The 25185-nt window shown below is 38.4% G+C and overlaps 1 protein-coding gene across 6 annotated transcripts in view; it reads left to right on the forward strand.

Annotated features, from left to right (window-relative positions):
* NAALADL2 (N-acetylated alpha-linked acidic dipeptidase like 2) overlaps positions 1–25185 on the forward strand; it is a 1274580-nt gene that overhangs the window by 1153850 nt on the left and 95545 nt on the right. For all 6 annotated transcript variants that reach the window (XM_086394834.1, XM_086394828.1, XM_086394822.1 and 3 more), the window contains one exon: positions 16770–16863. In XM_086394834.1, the coding sequence (XP_086250960.1) occupies positions 16770–16863 (94 nt within the window). The remainder of the gene's footprint in view (positions 1–16769; positions 16864–25185) is intronic.

Here is a 25185-nt window from a genome sequence, read left to right on the forward strand (position 1 = left end):
ACAGGGAGGCCTGGCATGCTGCGGTTCATGGGGTCGCGAAGAGTTGGACACGACTAAGCGACTGATCTGATCTGATCTGATCTTTCACTATCTCCTGGAGTTTGCTTAAACTCATGTCCATTGAATCAGTGATACCATACAAGTATCTCATCTTCTGTTGTCCCCTTCTTCTCCTGCCTTCAATCTTTCCCAGCATCAGGGTCTTTTCTAATGAGTCAGCTCTTTAGAGCTCTTTGCCCATCAGGTGGGCAAAGTATGGGAGTTTCAGATTCAGCCCTTCCAATGAACATTAAGGGTTGATTTCCTTTAAGACTGACTGGTTTGATCGCCTTACAGTAAAAGGGACTCACAAGAGTCTTCTTCAGTACCATAGTTCAAAAGCATCAATTCTATGGTGCTCAGCATTCTTTATGGTCCAACTCTCACATCTGTACATGACTACTGGGAAAACCTCAGCTTTAACTATATAGAACTTTGTTGGCCAAGTGATGTCTTTGTTTTTTAATATGCTGTCTAGATTTGCCATAGCTTTTCTTCCAAGGAGCAAGCATCGTTTAATTTCATGGCTGTAGTCACTGTCCATAGTGATGTTGGAGCTAAAGAAAATAAAGTCTGTCACTGTTTCCATTTTGTCCCCATCTACTTTGGCCACCTCATGCAAAGAGTTGACTCATTGGAAAAGACTCTGATGCTGGGAGGGATTGGGGGCAGGAGGAGGAGGGGATGACAGAGGATGAGATGGCTGGATGGCATCACCGACTCGATGGACGTGAGTGTGAGTGAACTCTGGGAGATGGTGATGGACAGGGAAGCCTGGCGTGCTGCAGTTCATGGGGTCTCAAAGAGTCGGACACGACTGAGTGACTAAACTGAACTGAACTGATTGGTCATGAAATGATAGGACAGGATGCTATGATCTTAGTTTTCTGAATGTTGAGTTTTAAGCCAATTTTTCACTCTCCTCTTTCACTTTCATCAAGAGTTTCTTTAGTTACTTTCCACTTTCTGCCTTAAAATGGTATCATCTACATATATGAGGTTATTTATATTTTCTCCAGCAATCTTGATTCCAGCTTCAGCATCATCCAGCCTGGCATTTACCATAATGTAATCTTGTATATAAGTTAAATAAGCAGGGTGACAATACAGCCTTGACGTACTCCTTTCACAATTTGGAACTAGCCTGTTGTTCCACGTCTGGTTCTAGCTGTTGCTTTTTGACCCGAATACAGGTTTCTTAGGAGGAAGGTGAGGTGGTCTGGTATTCCTATCTCTTTAAGAATCTTCCACAGTTTGTTGTGATTCACACAGTCAAAGGCTTTAGCATAATCATTGAAGCAGAAGTAGATATTTTTCTGGAATTCCCTTGTTTCTTCTATGATCCAACGGATGTTGGCAATTTAATCTCTGGTTCCTCTGCCCTTTATAAATCCAGCTAGAATATCTGGAAGTTCTCAGTTCACATACTGTTGAAGCCTACCTGGAAGGATTTTGAGCATTACCTTGCTAGCATGTGAAATGAGTATAATTGTACAGTAGTTTGAGCATTCTTTGGCATAGCCCTTCTTTGCAATTGCAATGGAAACTGACCTTTCTAGCCCTGTGGCCACTGCTAAATTTTTCAAATTTGCTGGTGTATTGAGTACAGCACTTTAACAGCATCATCTCTTAGGATTTGAAATAGCTCAGCTGGAATCCCATCACCTCCACTAGCTTAGTTGGTAGTGATGTTGCTAAGGCGCACTTGATTTCACACTCCAGGATGTCTGACTCTAGGTGAGTGTTCACAGCATTGTGGTCATCCAGCTAGAGTTTTTGTAGAGTCCTTCCATGTATTCTTGTCACTTCTTCTCAATATCTTCTGCTTCAGGTCCATACCGTTTCCATCCTTTATTGTGCCCATCTTTGCATGAAATTTTCCCTTGGTATCTCCAATTTTCTTACAGAGATCTTTAGTCTTTCCCATTCTATTGTTTCCCTCTAATTATTTGCACTGTTCACTTAGGAAGGCTTTCTTATCTCTCCTATTCTCTGGAACTGTTGGGTTGAGCATAACTATCCTTTTCTCCTTTGCCTTTTGCTTCTTTTCTCAGCAATTTGTAAGGCCTCCTTAGATAATCACTTTGTCTCTTGTACTACTTTATCTTGGGAATGCTTTTAGTCACCACCTTCTGTACAATGGTAGGAACCTCTGTCCATAGTTCTTCAGACACTCTGTCTACGAGATCTAGTCCCTTGAATCTATTTGTCACCTCCACTGTATAATCCTAATGGATTTGATTTAGGTTACACCCTAATGTCCTAGTGGTTTTCCCTGCTTTGTTCAATTTAAGGCTGAATTTGCAATAAGGAGTTCATGATCTGAGCCACAGTGAGCTCCCAGTCTTTGTTTTTGCTGATTGTAGAGAGCGTCTCCATCTTTGGCTACAAAGAATATAATCAATCTGATAAGAAATAGAGGAAAACAACAAAATGGGAAAGACTAAAGATCTCTTCAAGAAAATTAGAGATACCAAGGGAACATTTCATGCAAAGATGGGCTCGATCCTTAGGACAGAAATGGTAGGGACCTAACAGAAGTAGAAAATATTAAGAAGAGGTGGCAAGAATACACAGAAGAACTATTCAAAAAAGATCTTCATGACCCAGATAATCACAATGGTGTGATCACTCACATTCATCTAGAGCCAGACATCCTGGAATGTGAAGTCCAGTGGGCCTTAGAAAGCATCACTACGAACAAAGCTAGTGGAGGTGATGGAATTCCAGTTGAGCTATTTCAAATCCTGAAAGATGTTGCTGTAAAATTGCTGCACTCAATATGCCAGCAAATTTGGAAAACTCAACAGTGGCCACAGGACTGGAAAAGGTCAGTTTTCATTCCAATCCCAAAGAAAGGCAATGCCAAAGAATGCTCAAACTAACACACAATTCTACTCATCTCACACGCTAGTAAAGTAATGCTCAAAATTCTCCAAGCCAGGCTTCAGCAATACATGAACCGTGAACTTCCTTATGTTCAAGCTGGTTTTAGAAAAGGCAGAGGAACCAGAGATCAAATTGCCAACATCTGCTGGATCATCAAAAAAGCAAGAGAGTTCCAGAAAAAAAAATCTATTTCTGCTTTATTGACTTTGCCAAAGCCTTTGACTGTGTGGATCACAATAAATTGGGTAAATTTTTCAAGAGATGGGAATACCAGACCACCTGATCTGCCTCTTGAGAAACCTATATGCAGGTCAGGAAGCAACAGTCAGAACTGGACATGGAACAACAGACTGGTTCCAAATAGGAAAAGGAGTACATTGAGGCTGTATATTGTCACCCTGCTTATTTAACTTATATGCAGAGTACATCATGAGAAACACTGGGCTGGAAGAAGTACAAGCTGGAATCAAGATTGCCGGGAGAAATATCAATAACCTCAGATATGCAGATGACACCACCCTTATGGCAGAAAATGAAGAGGAATTAAAAAGCCTCTTGATTAAAGTGAAAGTGGAGAGTGAAAAAGTTGGCTTAAAGCTCAACATTCAGAAAACAAAGATCATGGCATCTGGTCCCATCACTTCATGGGAAATAGATGGGGAAACAGTGGAAACAGTGTCGGACTTTATTTTTTTTGGCTCCAAAATCACTGCAGATGGTGACTGCAGCCATGAAATTAAAAGACGCTTACTCCTTGGAAGGAAAGTTATGACCAAACTGAATAGCATATTGAAAAGCAAGACATTACTTTGCCAACAAAGGTCCATCTAGTCAAGGCTGTGGTTTTTCCAGTGGTCATGTATGGATGTGAGAGTTGGACTGTGAAGAAAGCTGAACGCTGAAGAATTGATGCTTTTGAACAGTAGTGTTGAAGACTCTTGAGAGTCCCTTGGACTGCAAGGAGATCCAACCAGTCCAACCTAAAGGAGATCAGTCCTGGGTGTTCATTGGAAGAACTGATGCTGAAGCTGAAACTCCAGTACTTTGGTCACCTCATGCAAAGTGTTGACTCTTTGGAAAAGACCCTGATGCTGGGAAGGACTAGGGGCAGGAGGAGAAGGGGACGACAGAGGATGAGATGGTTGGATGTCATCACCACGTTGATGCACATGAGCTTGGGTCAACTCTGGGAGTTGGTGATGGACAGGGAGGCCTGGCATGCTGTGATTCATGGGGTCACAAATAATCGGACACTACTGAGCAACTGAACTGAACCGATACTGTTATTGACCCTCTGGTGACAACCACGTATAGAGTCATCACTTGTTTTGTTGGAAGAGGGCATTTGCTATTACCAGTGCATTAGCTTGGCAAAAGTGTTAGCCTGTGCCCTGCTTCATTTTATACTCCAATGCCAAACTTGGTTGTTACTTCAGATATCTCTTGACTTCCTACTTTTGCATTCCAGTCCCCTATGTTGAAAAGCACATCTTTTTTTGCTGTTAGTTCCAGAAGGTCTCTAGGTCTTTGTAGAACCATTAACTTCAGTTCTTTCAGCATTAGTGATTGTGGCATGGACTTGAATTACTGTGATGTTGAATGATTTGCCTTGGAATTGAACAGAGATCATTTCGTCATTTTTGAGATTGCACCCAGGTACTGCATTTCAGACTCTTTTGTTGACTATGAGGACTAATCCATTCTTTCTAAGGGTTTCTTGCCCACAGTGGTTGATATAATGGTCATCTGTATTAAACTCACCCATTCCCATCCATTTCTGTTGAATGATTCCTAAAATGTTGATGTCACTCTTGCCACCTTATTCCTAAACATAAATGTTAACCTAACAATACCATTTAATTTCTCCTTTTGTTGGTTAAACTTGCTGGGTATATCAAGAGTATGTCTTTGCTTCCTCTCCCCTGTTGGCACCCCAGCCCTAGAAAGGAGTTCTGGGGACTGGAAGTTCTGCTTATCTCCAGGGAAATCCTCTGAGTCCCCTTGCCTATGGCCATCTGCCCTGAAGTTTTTTTTTTTTCCACAGGACATTCATTGCTAAATAGGGGGACTTTCCATTATATTAGAAAGGGATGTAAATAAGTCATGCCACTTCAGTTGAACATAGCAGCCTGAAGGGCACCATGCAGCACAAAATTGCTCTATGAAGACTGTCAGCAGGCCATTATTGATCAGATGATGCCTCTGCTTTGAAAGAGAAGGGAAGGGGGAAGGATTCCCTTCAGATCACTGAATCGTGACCATGTGCCTTGGTTGAGTTTTAGGGTTTTCAAACTCTCCATTCCATCCCACATACAAACTTCCTTCCCACTAACCAACAACTCCACTTCATTCATGCTGGTTGTTTCATGCTTCTCTAAAAAGTCTATGCTTCTTTCTACACCAGGGGTTTTTGCCCATTTTATTCCCCTTGTCTGGAATATCTTTCCCCTTTTACACTCAAAATGCTTGAACCCCACAAATATACATAGGGGATAAGCCCATGGTGTCTTAAAAGTGGAGTAGACAAGATCGGGCACATTCAGGGTGGTATAGGTTCAAAAGAGAGGGGCTATATGTATACCTATGGCTGATTCATGTTGAGGTTTGACAGAAAACAACAAAAGTCTCTATTGCAATTATCCTTTAATGAAAAAAAAATTTTTTTAAAGAGTAGAAAATGATGTTTTCTAGGGGAAAAGAGATTCATGTGTGATAATTTTTATATTGTTCATTTCTTTTTTCACATTTTGTAAAAGTGGTAAGACTTGTCTCTAACAGTAAAGTAAGTCTTAAGGGGAGAAACTGTCTTACATTCCTCTTTCCTCCTTCATAACACAGAAATGATTATACAATCAAGGATCAATAACTAGTAGTGGGATGGTTCATGCTTCATCTACTGTTTGTCATACTATGTCACACCATGCCGTAATAACCCAGTCTCTCTCAATTTCTTTCTCACACTAACCTATAAAACAGTTGTTAGTATTATCTCACAGCATTCCCTTTCAGAGTGTGGTGATACTGCATTTTAAGTCTGATTGAAGACATAAAGCCAATCTCACAATGATAGTTTAACTAATGATTTAGGGATGAAGTATAAACAATGGTTACTTTAATTTAAAATTATATAAATGGAACAAACCACACATTTACTGAGTGTCTCAGCTTGTAACTAAAAAGAAATTACATTATGAAACCATGGTATTCTATAGTAATTATTTTAGTGAACCTTTTTATGTCTAATTGCATTATTCATGTACTAAGTAGTAAATTCATTTAAAATATTCATTGTCAATACAGTTATCATACTGGTCTATGAGATACAATATGTGAGTAGGGTTAGGGGGAGAGTGACCCTAGTCTATATATTTGAAAGTGAAAGTGAAGTCGCTCAGTCGTGTCCGACTCTTTGCGACCCTGTGGACTGTAGCCTACCAGGCTTCTACGTCCATGGGATTCTCCAGGCAAGAATACTGGAGTGGGTTACCATTTCCTTCTCCAAGTCTATATATTTAGAGTTTAGTAAGTAAATATCTTTTTCTGTCTCTCTAGACTGATGAGTAATGGAAAGATTTGTGACAAAGTCAGAAACTATAAACATACCTTCCAATAAAGCAACTGTTTGTTATTTACAAAGTTTAAGAAAAAAGAAGGTGTGTGTATACATATATTTTCCTTTATTAAGTTTTAAAAACACTGTTTTGGACCTTAAAATACAACCGAAAATATTTCAAGCTGAAGGAGAAATTTTTATCAGGATAACTGTTATTTTCCATTATTACCTTTATAATCTAAGAGATGGAGAAGGAAATGGCAACCCACTCCAGTATTCTTCCTGGAGAATCCCATGGACAGAGGAGCCTGGTGGGTTACAGTCTATGGGGTCTCAAAGAGTCAGACATGACTGAGCAATTAACACAACAACACAATCTAAGAGAAGGCTCTATGAGTAATTATTTTCTTTAAACCACCTGGTCTTGCCTAACATCAATGAAACCACTAACTACAGAAATGTCAATAGTATTTCATAAGACAGGAAAACTTTTGCAACATGGTGTTCATTAACTCATTTCTTAGTACAATCTTTTTATTTGTTTGAACACTTTTACTTCCATAATTTTCTTTTCAGTCTAATGTATTCTTCTTTTAATCTCTGGTCAGATGTAGGACGATCTGGAGTGAAGAAAGAAGGACACAGGGATCTTGAGGCAGATGGTGTGCCTGTGAACTTATTTATAATGCACTGTCAGGGAGTTCAGGGGAATGCTGTCAAGAAGATGGCAGGGTAGGAGATACCAACCTCCATCTTCCCACAAAGACAACAATTAGACAATTTAATGCAAGAATGAAAATAGCTCTGGGAAACCTCAGGAGTCTTTAAGAAGCTTTAGCACATAGCAGAGCAAAATAACCTGAGAATAACCACACTCAAGTAACATATTTTGCCTGTAAAGTATCATTCCGTCCACCAGACCAGCACTGTTCAGAGCCAACACATAACTTCCTGGCTGGAGAGAGTGTTTTTGTAGGAAAATAGAGAACAGAGTGAGTGACCAGCTTCCATAGCCTTTCACAGCACTGCCCAAAGGACCTGACCCCAACTGCTGTCACTGGCCTGCCCTTCACTCATTTAAGCAGCTAGCCCATGAACTCACACACCACTGGCTCGAACTCCCAGTATCTTTCTCCAGTGTCATGTACCCACCCATGGCTGGCCCTGCAGCCGTAGGAGTACATGCTGACAACCAAGGGCCCCACTGCTGCTCCTGTATTGGAAGCCAGTCCTGACTCCTAACCCAGATCTGTATCACTATCTATGCTTTTAAGGAGCCCCTATCATTTAAACATGCATACTATGACTTAGATTTTCTGTCACTGACCCCCACTATGGTGCACAAGACTGCAACTAGTCTTTATAACCACATGAGTCCTGTAGCTGCTTATCACACAGAGTTGCCCCTGGCCACTGCTCAGGGCCCTTGCCAGTGTGGGTGTACCTGTAGATAGTCCCTGCCATCATGCAGACACCTGCAGCCAGCTCTGCATTTGAGCATATATACACCACGGATTTTAGCTCTCGCGACCACCCTGGTCTTTTCTTGCTGAGATACCAATAGTCCTTGCAGCAACTAAGGAACCCCCCCACCCATCCCCAAACACACACACACATGCACACACAGCTCTTGCTGTCAAGGATCACACAGTTGCCCATGTCACAGACCTTAGTTGCCTGAGCCAATGAGATGCTTCACCATCCCAAATCTTGACATATTTGTGAACTTTTCAGTTTTCTCCATGTCATTGAATTCTAGTTTCATATCTTTGTGGCTGAAAAAGTTGCTAAATAGGATTTCAGTCTTCTCTAATTCATTAAGATTTGTTTTGTGGCCTAACATATGATCTGTCCTGGAAAATGTGCACTTGAAAAGAAAGTATATTCTACTGCTGTTGGATAGAATGTTCTATAAATGTGTATTAGGTACATCTTGTCCAATGCATAGTTTCAGTCCAATGTTTCCTTATGGAGTTTTGATCTGAACAATATATTCATTGTTAAAAGTAGGATAGAGACTCCCCTCCTACACCTTGTCTTTAAATCTGACAATTTAATTTTAACGTGTTTCCATGTAGGTCTGTTTGGATTCATCTCATTTGGAACTGCCTAGGATTTGTAGATCTGGATGTCTGTTTCCTTCCCGGGAGAGGGAACTTTTCTCTTTCTTTTTTCTTTTTTGTATTTTTTTTTTTACTTTTCTTTTTTTGAAAGTGATCTAGTTCTATTTCTATTCTTTTTTTGTTTGTTTGTTTAGTTGAAGTATAGTTGATTTATAATATTGTGTTACTTTCAGGTATAGCCATTATTTCTTTGAATCAGCCTTTCTCACTTTATTCTTCTCTAGGACCTATATAATGCAAATATTGATGTGTTTGGTGGTATCCCATATGTCCTTAAACTATTTTAACTCTTTTTCATTTTTTTTTCCTTTTTGGTCCTCTAATTGGATGAATTCCACTGTTCTGTCTCCATGTTCATTGATTCTTTGTTCCTCTTGATCTAGTGTTCTGCTGAACCCTCTACCAAGTTTTTCTGTTCAGCTATTGTATTCAGTTCTGTGATTACTATTTGGATTTCCTTATATCTTCTCTCTCTCTTTATTGAAATTCTCACTTTGTTAATGTACTGTTCTGACCTTGGTGAGGAAATTTATGATATTACTTTGAATGCTTCTCAAGTAAATCACTTATCTTCATTTCCTTAACGTCTGTAAATAAAGTTTTATCTTGTTCTATTTTGGAACTTCTTTTTTTTTTTTTTGTTTCTTCATTTTCTTTGACTCTATTGGTTTCTGTGCATTAGATAAAACAGCCACTCTTATTCTTAAGGAATGGTCTCATGTTGGACATAAAACTTATCATCTAGCCTAGCTTTACCTCTTGGTTGTATCACAAACCTTTGTGATTATCCAAGCCTCTTTCTTTTTTTTTTTTTTTTTAAGTGACTTTCAGTAGTTGAGGATATGCTAATACTTGTTAGTGTCCCAGAGGGGAATATCTCAGTCAGTACCTAGATGCAGGCTAATTAGAAGTCAGACTCTCAGAAGATTTTGCATTATGCAAATAAACCTCTTCCAGGGAAAAACTAAGTGATGGACATTTCAGTCTTCTTCTGTGCTGAGCACTGTTAAAAAGTGTTTCTCTGTTTGTTTCAGTCCTGTGAGATCTATAAATGTAAGTCCAGCTGGTAACAGCCAAATGACTGAGGGATGTGTCCCCTGAGTGGCAGTTGCAAAAGCCATGGTACCAGATGTGTGTCTGTAAGCTGCTTCTAGAGAGGTCTCAGCAGTTTGTGAGGGCTACAAGGAGAATGCTGAGATGGAATCTATTGTTGTTGTTGTTCAGTTACTCGGTCATGTCAAATTCTGTGTGACTCCATGGATTGCAGGTTTCCAGGCTTCCCTGTCCTTCACCATCTCCAGTCTTTGCTCAAACTCATGTCCATTGAGTCAGTGATGCCATCCAATTATCTCATCCTCTGTGGTCCCCTTCTCCTCCTATCCTCAATCTTTCCCAGTATCAGTGTCTTTTCCAATGAGTCAGTTATTTGCATAAGGTGGCCAAAGTATTGGAGCTTCAGCTTTAGCATTAGTCCTTCCAGTGAATATTCAGGATTAATTTCCTTTGGGATTGACAGGTTTGATATCTTTGCATTCCAAGGGACTCTCAAGTCTTCTCCAACACCACAGTCAAAGGCAACAATTCTTCAGTGCTCAGCCTTTTATATTGTCCAGCACTCACATCCATACATGACTAATGGAAAAGCCATAGCTTTGACTATACAGACCTTTGTTGGCAAAGTAATGACTCTGTTTTTTAATATGCTATCTACGTTTGTCATTGCTTTTCTTCCAAGGAGCAAGTATCTTTTAATTTCATGACTGTAGTCACAGCCCACAGTGATTTTGGATCCCAAGAAAATAAAGCCTGTTACTGATTCCATTGTTTCCCCAACTAGTTGCCACGAAGTGATGGGATCAGATGCCATGACCTTGGTTTTCTGAATGTTGAATTTTAAGCCAACTTTTTCACACTCCTCTTTTACCTTCTTCAAGAGACTCTTTAATTTCCTTTTCACTTTCTACCATAAAGGTGGCATCATCTGCATATCTGTGGTTATTGATATTTGTCCAGCAATCTTGATTCCAGTTTGAGCATCATCCAGTCCAACATTTTGCATGATGTACTCTGCATATAAGTTAAATAGTCAGGGTCACAATATAGAGCCCTTAAAATAATCCTTTCTCAATTTTGAATCTGCCCATTTTTCATGTCTGGTTCTAACTGTTGCTTCTTTACCTGCGTATGGATTTCTCAGGAGGCAGGTATGGTGATGGTATTCCCATCTCTAAGAATTTTCCACAGTTTGCTGTGATCTATACAGTCAAAGGCTTGAGCATAGTCAATGAAGCAGAAGTAAATGTTTTTTCTGGAATTCTCTTGCTTTTTGTATGATCCAATGAATGTAGGCAATTTGATCTCTGGTTCCTCTGCCTTTTCTAAATCCAGCTTGCATATCTGGAAGTTCTAGGTTCATGTACTGTTGAAGCCTAGCTAGAAGGATGTTGAGCATTACCTTGCTAGAGTGTGAAATGATTGCAATGGTGTAGTAGTTTGAACCTTCTCTGGCAATACCCTTCTTTGGGATTGTAATGGAAACTTACTTTTTCTAGTCCTGTAGCCACTGCTGAGTTTTCCAAATTTGCTGGCATATTGAGTGTAGCACTTTCACAGCATCATCTTTTAGGATTTGAAATAGCTCAGTTGGTATTTTGTTACTTCCCCTAGCTTTGTTCATAGTGATGCTTCCCAAGGCACACTTGACTTCACACTCTAGGATGTCTGATTCTAGGTGAGTAAGCACATCATTGTGGTTATCCAGGTTATTAAGATCTTTTTGTATAGTTCTTCTGTGTATTCTTGCCAACTTTTCTTAATATCTTCCTCTTCTGTTAGGTCCAAACTCTTTCTGTCCTATATTGTGTCTATCATTGCAGGAAATGTTCCCTTGATATCTCTAATTTTCTTGAAGAGATCTCTAGTCTTTCCCAATCTATTGTTTTTTTATTTTTTTTTATTTACCTCCACTTTTCACTTAAAAAGGTTTTCTTATCTCTCCTTGCTATTCTCTGGAATCCTGCATTCAGATGGGTATATCTTTCAATTGGCTTCCCTGTTCTCCACTGATGATTGAGTTGTGTCCCTAGGGCTAAATAAGAGATGTGACCTGCAGGCAGCAACATTTAAAGTATTCAATAAGACCTCTTCAGGTAAAGGCTGGATGGTGGGCATTTTTCCTCTGTACTGAGCCTGAGGTGGGGAACTGCAGTGAGTCCTCTTGAGTCCATTAGGGACTGTTTCTTTGTTGGCTGTAGTGTTGTATACCATGTGGACAGAGGCTTTTTGTCCTTCAGGGCTTGATATTTTATCCCTTGGTTGGAAGTCTTAAAAGTTGAGCCTTTAGATGTTGGGTCTTAACATTTCCTCTTCAAGGAGAAATTGAGACTTCTGAGTTCATTTCCTATTGTATATCACTGTGATGGGGTGGAGTTTATAGCAAGAGCATGTCTCAGGCCTTATTCATTTCCATGTGTTTTTTTTATTATTGTTCCACCAGCGTGCCAGGGTCATTTCATCTGATTTCTGGATTTTATTTTTCAATGGGGAATGGTTTCATGTATAGCTGTAGACTCAATGTATCTGTGGGAGGAGGGGAGTTCAGGAACCTCCTATGTTACTATCTTAACTGCAACTTAGTAAGGCTTATACTCACTGTTTTCAGTATAGGATTAATTCCTCCACTATCTGAGAAGGCCTGACAAATAGCTAAGGAAAGAAGAGAAGTGAAAGGTGAAGGAGAAAAGGAAATATATATCTATCTGAATGCAGAATTCCAAAGAATAGCTAGGAGCAATAAGAAAGACTTCCTAAGTGACCAGTTGCAAAGAAATAGAAGAAAACAATAGAATGGGAAAGACTAGAGATTTCTTTAAGAAAATTAGAGATACCAAGGGAACTTTTCACACAAAGATGGGCATAATAAAGGATAGGAATGGTATGGACCTAACAGAAACAGAAGACATAAAGAAGAGGTGGCAAGAATACACAGAAGAACTATGAAAAAAAGATCTTAAACACCCAGATAACCATGATGGTGTGATCATTCACCTAGAGCCAGACATCTTGTGTGGAATCAAGTTGACCTTAGGAAGCATTACTATGAACAAAGCTAGTGGAAGTGATGGAATTCCAGTTGAGCTATTTCAAATCCTAAAAGATGATGCTGTGAAAGTGCTTCACTCAATATGCCAGCAAATTTGGAAACCTCAGCAGTGGCTACAGGACTAGAAAAGGTCAGTTTTCATTCCAGTTCCAAAGAAGAGTAATGTCAAAGAAGGTTCAAACTATGGCACAATTGGACTCATATCACATGATACCAAAGTAATGCTCAAAATTCCCCAAGCTAAGTCTCAACCATATGTGTACCAAGAACTTCCAGATATGCAAGCTGGACTTAGAAAAGGCAGAGGAACCAGACATCAAATTGCCAACATTCACTGGATCATACAAAAAGCAAGAGAATTCCAGAAAAAAATCTACTTCTGCTTCATTGACTATGCTAAAGCCTTTGACTGTGTAGATCACAACAAACTGTGGAAAATTCTTAAAGAGATAAAAATACCAGACCACCTGACCTGCCTCTTGAGAAATCTGTATGCAGGTCGGGAAGCAATGGTTAGAATTGGACATGGAACCATGGACTGGTGCAAAATTGGTAAAGGAGGATGTCAAGGCTGTATGTTGTCACCTTGTTTATTTAATTTATATCCAAAGTACTTCATGTGAAATGCCAGATTGGATGAAGCACAAGATGGAATCAAGATTGCCAGGAGAAATATCAACAACCTCAGATATGATGATAACATGACACTTATGGCAGAAAATGAAGAGGAACTTAAGAGCCTTTTGATGAAAGTGAAAGAAAAGAGTGAAAAAAAAACTGACTTAAAACTCAACATTCAAAAAACCAAGATCATGGCATCCGGTCCCATCACTTCATGGCAAATAGATGGGGAAAAATTGGAACCGGTGACAGACTTTATTTTCTTGGTCCCCAAAATTACTGCAGATGATGACTGCAGCCATGAAATTAAGACACTTGATCCTTGGAAAAAACAGCTAAGACAAACCTAGACAGCATATTAAAAAGCAGAAACATTACTTTGCCAACAAAAGTCCACATACTCAAAGCTATGGTTTTTCCAGTAGTCATGTATGGATTAGAGAGTTGCAGCATAAAGAAAGCTCAGCCTCAAAGTATTGGTGCTTTTGAGCTGTGGTGTTGGAGAACTCTTGAGAGTCCCTTGGACAGCAAGGAGATCAAACCAGTCAATCCTAAAGGACATCAGTTCTGAATATTCATTGGAAGGCCTGATGCTGAAGCTGAAGCTCCAATACTTTTGGCCACCTGATGTGAAGAACTGACTCATTGGAAAAGACCCTGATGCTGGGAAAGATTGAAGGCATAAGGAGAAGGGGATGACAGAGGATGAGATGGTTAGATGGTATCACCAACTCGATGGACATGAGTTTGAGCAAGCTCCATGTGTTGGTGATGGACTGGGAAGCCTGGCATGCTTCAGTCCATACCGTTGCGAAGAGTGGATACATTGACCAACTGAACTGAACTGAACTGATCTGCCTCTAGACCTGGCAAGATACTTAAATGAGATAACAAAATGTGTATAAAGAACTTTGAAAAGAAAGGAGCCTTATTTAAATGCAAAGGAAAGTTACTTTGTCATGCCTCAATAAAAATGAATTCCAGAATCCACAAAAAGGGTATGCAGTATGGTTTGTCTCTTCTCACTGCATGGCACAGCATATACAAATCTCCCTCATGTGATTGAAGATGCAAATAAAGCCTATTTACTTGAAGCATTCCATTGTGGGCCAGGTGCCTTGGAAGTCCCAGGATTTGTTACCAGCTTCTTTTTGAAACATAGCAAGGTGGCTGGTTTATATTCTAGTTGTTCTAGCTGCCAAATGACTCAAAAGACCCAAAACAAAACAGCTTCTCCAGCAGCACAAGAAGAAGCTGCCTTTCTCCTGCCTTCCAATTCTTTTATTTTAATCTTTTGTAATGCGTGGTTTCCAGATTCCAAAAATGTAAACAAAACATGTCTGTTCTGTAGTTTCTATTTCCAATGCAAATTGGAAAAAAGAAACCATAATGCCTCTTAATCTTCTTTAAACATTCCTTTTACAAATAATTTATTTCCAAATACTGGTTTTCCATACATGGTTTAGAAGGGGTGGAGTGGGCTAGAAACAGGATTCATATCAACATGTTGCATATAATGCTTTTTCTCCTGAATAGCTAACAGCATAGTCAAAGTAGGCAGTTGCCTAGGATTTTTGTGATCATATGCTGAGGATAAAATGCTGCAAAATACTTGAGGCATTTGGGGAGCAGTGGTTGTTACACTGGGAGAAAAATATCTCAAAGAAATAAAGGGATCTCAAAGGTGTTTTCTTTTCCTGTTCCTAAGAAATACATTTCCTCAAGCTGTACTTTCATTATGATATAAATTGTGCAAACAACTGGGAAATATAACTTTTAAATATTAAATGAAATTTGACCCTTGTTAAATGTGTGGATTTGAATATTTAACATCACATTCTCCTTGTAAGTTGCTTCTTTTATATGTTCTTTATGGTCTCAAATTAGTGTGTTCATTTCCCCTGTGTAGTTTCACAAGACAACATTTTCATTCATTAACAAAATCTCATAGTACATTAATAATATCAACACAAATTTCCCTATGTGCCAGCTCAGGGTTAAAAGAGATGTAGGGACATTTGTTAAGCCAAGGTAAATATTAAATATCACTTGGGGGGCTGGGGAGTAACAATGGCATTTGCCCCCAGCCCTAAGTTCCTTAGAGATGTATAAAAATGCATATGACTTGTTCAGTCTATTAAGCAGATGCTAGTTCAGCTGTAGTGCATATGTTGGTTTTCAGACCCAGTTTTGGAGTGCAGTGGTAGAAACATATTCATGTGTGAAAATTCCAGGTGTGAGTTTAGAGAATGCCATTTAAATTTTTGTATTTTTATAATTTAATTTAAACATTGATCTCAGAGACGTATAAATGGTATTAGTTTTGATAAAGTTTGGAAAACTGATTACGAATATAGCAAAGCATGAAGTATGTGGAAACAGTGTCAGACTTTATTTTTGGGGGCTCCAAAATCACTGCAGATGGTGACTACAGCCCTGAAACTAAAAGATGCTTACTCCTTGGAAGGAAAGTTATGACCAACCTAGATAGCATATTCAAAAGCAGAGACATTACTTTGCCAACAAAAGTCTGTCTAGTCAAGGCTATGGTTTTTCCAGTGGTCATGTATGGATGTGAGAGTTGGACTAAGAAAGCCGAGCGCCGAAGAATTGATGCTTTTGAACTGTGGTGTTGGAGAAGACTCTTGAGAGTCCCTTGGACTGCAAGGAGATCCAACCAGTCCATTCTGAAGGAGATCAGCCCTGGGATTTCTTTGGAGAGAATGATGCTGAAGCTGAAACTCCAGTACTTTGGCCACCTCATGCGAAGAGTTGACTCATTGGAAAAGACTGATGCTGAGAGGGATTGGGGGCAGAAGGAGAAGGGGATGACAGAGGATGAGATGGCTGGATGGCACCACTGACTCGATGGACTTGAGTTTGAGTGAACTCCAGGAGTTGGTGATGGACAGGGAGGCCTGGCGTGCTGTGATTCATGGGTTGCAAAGAGTTGGACACAACTGAGTGACTGAACTGATGTGGATTTTAAAGGATTTTAAAAATTATATCTTACATGAAATTAACTGATCATTAATTTTGTCTGGAATTTTCCTAGCTCCTATAACCAGCTATTGATTTGCAGTTGTTCCTCTTGATGATTTTATCATGTGACATTCTGAACTGTTTTATAAGGAATTGTTTTAAAGTTTATTTTTAACAACTCCTTCAACTAGGGAAACTATTTCTTAATATTTTAGCCCAAAAGAAAGAAAATATTTTATCTCCTTATACTAATCTAAGACATGGAAAATATACTGAGGACTTTTTTTTTTTTCTTTACAGAAAGACAAAAATTTTTTAAAGATTTTTAAAAAAAGAAATATTATAAAAATAAATTTGCCCTCTTTTTTTTTTACTCTAGATAAGAGTGTAAAATTGCATGAAATAATGAAAAACAAACAAAAACCCTTAATACTAAATTCTAGTATTTTTTTTCTTTCAGCTCTCAGGAGAAGTGATTTTGCAAATTGCCAACGAACCAGTTCTGCCCTTTAATGCTCTTGATATAGCTTTAGAAGTTCAAAACAGCCTTAAAGGTAATTTTTCTTTGGATTATAGTAATTTTAGCAAATGAAAATGTTCAACTAATTTTCAACAGGTATAAAGTCAACAACTATTTCACTAGGAATGGTAATGTGGCACTTTCCTTCATATAGAGGATAATGTTGAGAAGAGCTTAGAAGAATGTTGGCTGCCATGTCAATAAGAATAAGGTTGGTAAAGAATCTGCCTGCAGTGCAGGAGACCTGGGTTTGATCTCTGAGTTGGGAAGATCCCCTGGAGGAGGGCATGGCAACCAACTCCATTATCCTTTCCTGGAAAATCTTATGGACAGAAGAGCCTGGTGTGCTACAGTTCATGGGATTGAAAGAGTTGGACACGACTTAGCAATTAAACCACCACATGCCTAATAGTCAGTCAGTTCAAACAATATTGGCTGAAAGTTTGTGCTTTGAGATTGGTTTCTGTGAGGTATGAGCTGGGACCATTTGACTCAAGTGTTGGCTCATTCTAGATTAAGGCTGACAAGGAGGAAACCAAGAAATTATTTCCATAGTCTCTATTTCAGTTGCTTCATGTTTGTATATAATCTCTTTCTAAAATTTTTAATATCACCCTAGTAATTACCTTTATTTTCCCTTTTTCTATATATAAACCTTTCAACCAAACTTTTAGTTTATCTCTATTCCTCAAATACAAAGGACAGTGTTGTAAATAATTTAAAAGTGCACCCTCCTTATCTTTGAGCCACACATCTTACTACCATATCATTTGTAAACATGTATTTCTCAATATAAAAGCAAATATTTTCACTATAGTACTTAAACAGTAATTCTTGGAAAATGGGTCAGTCTAAAGAGCCAAACAGTTCTAATATCTAAAGCTTTAATACTTTGAAAATTTTGACTACCTGGATTCATTCTTAATCCAGAGAGTACTACAATAAAATATTTTTTCCCCTCAGTGATTCTTATGACTTTTATTATATTGGCTGTAAAACTGTGACCTTGGGAGCAATTGCGCTGTTTAGGGCCTTTTACTCCTATACTAAATGGCCTCATATTACTCTACTCTGGGGATATTTAAGCTTGTCTCTATTTTTTTCTATTTTGTCAAGCTTCATTTTATTGTTGTCAGTATGACTACCTGTAGCAGTCTCTCTGTCCTCCATTTAAAATTTTCTATTTCTAGAATATTTTGTAGAGACTGAGTAACCAAGTATATGGTATTTTATAAAATAAGAATAGTGTAAGCATAAATAAATGGTTAAAAACTTCTGTGAATAATACATTCTTTGCAAGGATTTCTTTTAACCATCTATTTTGTTTGTTCTGTAGACTGTTTTGCTTTTACTTTAGTTCTCATTTTCAAACTTTAAAAAATTCAGTTGGTACTTCATATTATACTTAAAACTTGTAGAGAACAAATGGAGGAGACTTATTTGTATTACAAGAAGATTTGTCCATCTATAAAGAATAACTCTCATGCATAGAAATGAGCCTGAAGGAGTATACTGTGAAATAGTAACACTGTACAATAGAATTATAAATGATTTACAGGTCACTTTTCTGAGTTCAGATCTATGGTAAATGTTTAATACCTTTGTAATAAAGATATCAAGATATATTTTTAAATTTAAGCAAACCCAGAAAAACCAAAAGCAGTAGCAATACTGTCATTCTGAGTTCCAAATTCTATTATTTTTTAAACAATTGGGTGTACTTTTTAAATCTATAAGTAATACTTTAGCATTATTATTCTATATGAGTGTTTTAATTAATGTAGTCTTACTTCTGAGGGTCAGAAAAAAGTCCTAATGAGTCATTGTTAGAATTATATCATTACTGTTTTTTTTTTTTTTTCCTTTGTGTGTATGTGGGCAGGTAGTTAGGAATCTCTTTGAAAATACAGGAAAGTATGTCTCTTTCTTCAGAAAATTGCACTTGTACAAAACAGTTTGCGTATATCCCTCAGACTTTACAAGATCTCCTGAACCCATTTATTCATTCATTTAACAAATATTTATTGACTATCCATGGTATTCCTGGTATGGTTATATGATCAGAAAACCAAAACATAAAACCAAGTCTGTAGGTAAATAAATAAAACAAAATTAAAATTTCTACTGCTAAGAAACATATGTACATGGTAGAACAAAATTGCCATAAGTCAAAGCAATTTTTAAATTAGCTTTATGCTCAAATAGTTCTCTAATATCAATCGCTTTGGAATAAATTTGTATTAAGTGTTACAGAGCACAATTGACTGTGGTTGTATCCAGGGCACAATGTGGTTGTATCCAGGGCATAATGTGGTTGTATCCAGGGCACAATGGAGAGATTTGGTCTGGGAATATATATGTGAGAGTTGTCCCAGATGAGATTTCTAGTTGAGTGCAGATAGAGGGCAGAAAGGGCTTCCTAGGTGGGGTAGTGATGAAGAATCCACCTGCCAATGCAGGAGATGTAAGAGTTGGAGCCTGGTGTTGGGAAGATCCCCTGGGGGTGGGCACAGCACCCAACTCCAATATTCTTGCCTGAAGAATTCCATGGACAGAGGAGCCTGGTGGGCTACACTCCATGGGGTCACAGAGAATCAGACAGGACCGAGCACAGCACAGCAGCAACAAGGGACAGAAAAGGCTTATGATTTCTGGGCATGTCTACATTTAGAAATAGGAACAGAAGGGGAATCTGAGAAAGATACTGAGAAGGAGACAAAGGATAAGAGACAAACTAGGTGAATGTGATATCTTGAAGCAAAGGGAATAAAAGCTTTGAAAGAGGAAGGAGGGATCCACTCCATCAAATACTACTACAGGTTAAGAAATGTGAGGACCAAGTACTGACAGCTAGATTGAGCAATTTGGAGGTCACCTGTGATCTCAATGAAAGCAATTTTAGTAGAGTAGTATACAAAATTGTCTCATTAGAGGGGTTCAAAAGAAAATGAGAAGTGATAAATTGGGGACTGGTGCTGTTAGATGTGGAGAAGGCAATGGCAACCCACTCCAGTACTCTTGCCTGGAAAATCCCATGGGTGGAGGATTCTGGTAGGCTGCAGTCCATGGGGTCACTAAGAGTCGGACACGACTGAGTGACTTCACTTTCACTTTTCACTTTCATGCATTGGAGAAGGAAATGGCAACCCACTCCAGTGTTCTTGCCTGGAGAATCCCAAGGACAGGGTCGGCTGCCGTCTATGGGGTTGCACAGAGTCGAACACGAATGAAGCGACTTAGCAGCAGCAGCAGCTGTTAGATGGAAAGCTTGGAGTTGAGGACTGTTCAGTTCAGTTCAGTTGCTCAGTGGTCTCCGACTCTTTGCGACCCCATGAACCACAGTACACCAGGCCTCCCTGTCCATCACCAACTCCTGGAGTCCACCCAAACCCATGTCCATCAAGTCGGTGATACCATCCAACTATCTCATCCTCTGTCATCCCCTTCTCCTCCTGCCCCCAATCCCTCCCAGCACCAGGATCTTTTCAAATGAGTCAGCTCTTCTCATCGTGTGGCCAAAGTATTGGAGTTTCAGCTTCAACATCAGTCCCTCCAATGAACACTCAGGACTGATCTTTAGGATGGACTGGTTGGATGTCCTTGCAGTCCAAGGGACTCTCAAGAGTCTTTTCCAACACCACAGTTCAAAAGCATCAATTTTTCGGCACTCAGCATTCTTCACAGTCCAACTCTCACATCCATACATGACCACTGGAAAAACCATAGCCTTGACTAGATGGACCTTTGTTGGCAAAGTAATGTCTCTGCTTTTTAATATGTTGTCTAGGTTGGTTATAACTTTCCTTCCAAGGAAAGGAGTAAGCATCTTTTAATTTCATGGCTGCAATCACAATCTGCACTGATTTTGGAGCCCAGAAAAATAAAGTCAGACACTGTGTCCACTCTTTCCCCCTCTATTTTTCATGAAGTGATGGGACTGGAAGCCATGATCTTCGTTTTCTGAATGTTGAGCTTTAAGCCAATTTTTTCACTCTCCTCTTTCACTTTCATCAAGAGGGCTTTAGTTCTTCCTCACTTTCTGCCATAAGGGTGGTATTATCTGCATATAGTTAGCATGTTTCTATTTTGATGAGAATGATCTGATGGAAAGTGAGGATTTGATTAAGATGAAAGGAGAATTGAAAAAATCCAATTTTTTTGAATATTTGAAGAAAGTGAAAGGAATAGCTGGAATGTTTTTCTTGAAGAAGCAGCATAAGATTTAGAATGTTGCCTTAGTTATAAACATCCATAAAAATGTGAAGGAACACAGAGCATATCGTATGGGATAAGTAACTGTGGTTGTGGGAACTCTTGTCAACCTCTTTGATTGTAATAAACAATATAATAGTTGCTTGGGAAGATGAAAGAGGGATTGGTCTTTTGGGCATCATTAAGCATTCAGAAGAAATGTTTTAAGTGAGATGTGCTATGTGCTGTGCTTACTCTCTCAGTCACGTCCAACTCTTTGTGAGCCCACGGACTGTAGCCCACTAGGCTCCTCTGTCCATGGGGATTCTCCAGGCACGAATACTGAAGTGTGTTGCCATGCCCTCCTCCAGGGGATCTTCCCAATCCAGGGATTAAACCCAGGTCTCCTGCAGTGCAGGTAGTTTCGTTACCATCTGAGTCATCAGGGAAGTCTTTAAGTGAGATAATTCAGCATAATTGTGTATTTTTTTCCAGCCTTCAGCTGGGGATTCAGGCATAGAATAGGCAGATTTGGATTTAATCAGAGCTAGGGCTTTGCTGGGAGGGGGAAAATGAGCTAGATAAGGTTAGGAAAAACGAGAGTGAGAGTGTCTGAAAAGGAGTGCTCATATAGATGGACTGACATACCTAAACTGGATGTGGAATAAAGTAAGGATACAAAGGGAATGAGAGCAAGCACAAAGAACAGAGGATCAATAGACTTTCGTCAATCCAAATAACTAGAAAAAGTAAGCAGAAAAGACCCGCAATTGGAATTGTTGAAAATCTGATCATAAAAAGAGTGCAGATATTGGTAATGACAGTGTCAGGGTTGAGGCAGGACCATGGAAGTGTGGTAGCTGGTCAACAGAGGAAAAGAGCTATGGAAAAAGAGGCCAGACTATGTCTATGTGGATATTGATATTGTCAAGAGCTAAGACAGGAGTAATTCTTATAAGAAACAGTGATTGAACTAGGAGGTAAAATCTTCAGAGGATGATCAGGGACTTAAAGACACTTCATATTGTTCTCCTATGGCTAGTGGTATGGAGGGCCTGGGAGGAAAGAGAGCTACTGCTGAAAAGTGATGTGACGGGAGCATTGTCAATAGTGGAGAGCCAGGTTTCATTTGAGGCAAACAGTTAAAGAAAACAGTCTGAGAACAGGCCAGGTTACTAATCCTTTCTTTGATAGCTATATCTAAACGCATGTCAGTACAGGGGAGACAACAAGACAAGATGAAACGGCAGTCATTCCACAGTGACTTCCACTGCAGGCCAGACATGACAAAGTCTAGATGAAACCCCCTTGAACATCTCAGGTTCTCAGTTGGATGAGCCAGGAGCATTTTGGCTTCTTGCTGTTATATTGGACTGTTTCTTCTTTGGTTGTTGGTTATTTTTGAGTTTTGCTTCTTTTGATGTGAAAATCCTTGGGTCTCCCTGTCATTTTCACTCAGAAAGATGTGGCCAGACTTGAGATACGCTCAGACTAAAAAGACAAAGCAAAGCAAAAACAAAATGTAACCCCCAAAATAGGCAAAAATTATTCCTTTACCATGACCTGGCTGTAACTATTTGATCAAAGGGATATGAATAGTCACCTTTAAGCTATACATTTTTCTAGTCATCAAGATTTAAAACTATTTGAATTATCTGAATCATAGTAAAAGATTATTTAAGTGTTTGCGAAATTGTGGGCAATTTTGTTTACTTATTCTGTTTTGACTACTTTGGTTATAACCTTAGTTTTAAAATAGGATATCTTAATGTTCTAATGCATAAATAATGGACATCACTTATCAACAACTAAGTAAATATTTGTTTTAATTTTAGCTACAATGGTAGATGATTTCACTAGCTAAACAGAGTTCCTATACCATGTTAAATGAAACATATAGTTTTATCGCTTGATACAAGCTTTAATTGTTGATATATTTTCTTATATTTCTATGACAGTTAATGGTGATTAGTCTTAAGTTCTCAATTACAGTTTAAAAAAATGACCTTCAAGGCTGAACTATAAAATACTGTTTCTCCTTATTGCAAAGAGTTTAAGTATGAAGGTCCCTGAAACCTGATTGCATTTTCAATGGTGTAATTTTTACCCCTTGACAACCAGCCATCTTGTTTATTTATTACACTAGTTTACGGTAGCAGCAGACCATTCTCTATCCTTCTCACAACCCCCAGAAAGAAGGATAATTTACCAGTGAATAATTTGTTTGAGTTGATTTATTAGATGGTTCTTGAAAGCTCATTTTGACTGAGTGACCTTGGCTCTTAATATTTGGTCAATGCCAAGCACATAATAGAGGATGAATATTTATAACATGGTTGGCGCATGGGGATATAGTATAAATAGTGACTGATAAGATAACTGACATGCATCAGATGTATTTATGACAAATAAAAGTATGTCCAAAAAATGCACACACAAGCCAATGGTACTAGTTTATGGGGGCAAAGAAGAGTGTCAGGAGTAAGTAAAGTTGCACTTACCACATCCTTGAACCTGGAAGCCAATTAAGGAGTAAGCACTTGATGACCTTACTAAGTTTGCAGTTTCTCACTTTATCCATTTTTTAATGCAAAAACAGCACTTCAAAATAATTAACAACTATATAATTCTGATACTTTTTGTTTAAGTTTATAGTTTCTCTCTTTATCTACTTTGTAATGCAAAAATAGCACTTCAAAAGAATTAACAACTGTGTAATTCTGATGCTTTTTGTTTTCTTTGCCAGAATCCTGGATGTTAATTACTTAGCATGATTATAAAAACTACAAATGACCAAATAAAGTAAAAATAATTTTCATTTGATCTGGCTATGTACACATTTAGTGCAATCCAGACCCAACAGGAAACACAATTTCGAACTGTGTGGCTTGTTGCCACCTCTGATTGTCTCACTCAATGTGAAATGGTTGTTGGCAGCTTTTCCTCCGTTTTTTGAAATGCTAACAATGCTGATTTGATCTGACTTTTTTCTTTGTTTCTTTATAAGCTTTGATAATTCATTTGCGTCAATCACTTCATTTTGGGAGGAGGGATAGTGTTTCAATGTGATGATGCCACTGAGGCAAGCTCTATGATTTCTTTAAGATTTGTATTTACACAAATTTTGTATTTGTATTTGTATTTACAAATTTTACAAATCTTGTATTTACAAGATTTTCACTTGTCATGTTGGTTCTTTACTACAATTCCAAGTGATTGGGGACCTGTATAATGTCTTCTTTTCCCCTTTTCTGAGTAATGTAAGATGAATTTCCCAATTTGCAAATAAGTATGCACTTTATAAATTGCATGATTACATCCTCAGTCTCTCTGTATCCAGTCTTGGTTTTAGTGAGTGCCAATTCAAACTCTGGACCAGCCTATAGATAGTAAAGGGTAGATATCTGGTTCTGTGTTCTCCCTGAGAAATCTGAAGCAGATCATCTAAAATCCAAATATTTCCAGGGACAGATTGTATTTCCAAGGGAATTCTGAACCATGTCAGATTAGTAGTGGTCTAAACTAGCATTTCTGGAACTGAGTTTTTGGTGTGATGAGGACTTAACAACATTCTCTGAGAAGTGTCTTACATTGCTTACCCAAATTGGTAGAGAATTTTGATAAGAGATTAACCATTCATTGGGTGTAAATTCCTAAAAAAAATATGTTTAGTTTCAGTCTCCATTATATTTCTGTATGGATTCTGATTATATAACTATATTACAGATTGCATTTCATTTATTAATATTCCACACCTCATCCAAAAAGGAATGTGAGACAGCTGGGTCTGCAACAAATCTGATCATTTCTAAAATGTCAGTGTTTGTCTCCTGAAATTAGATTTTCTTTCTCCTCATTTCTCTTTGAACTCATATTTTTATTGCATAATGTTCCTTAATTATTACCCTAAATATGGTGTCTCCTTTGTTTTCCTCAGAGTTATACTTTCTTTGCTCCGTTTTACCCATCTCACAATTTGTTGCTATTCACACAGCTTTCTTTTGTGATCATTTTCTTCCCTGCTGTGAATACTTCATCCAAATCTGCTTGAAGGTTTCTTTTCACATGTGTCACTACATTGATTGAAATATATTAATGACTTAGTATCATTTTTACTATCACAATAATGAACTATTATATTGTGAATTTGTTTTCCCTAAGAGTA

Source organism: Bos grunniens, chromosome 1 (assembly GCF_055505025.1).
Source record: "Bos grunniens cultivar Pamir isolate PY7600 chromosome 1, Bosgru_T2T1.0, whole genome shotgun sequence".
Lineage (NCBI taxonomy): Eukaryota > Metazoa > Chordata > Mammalia > Artiodactyla > Bovidae > Bos > Bos grunniens.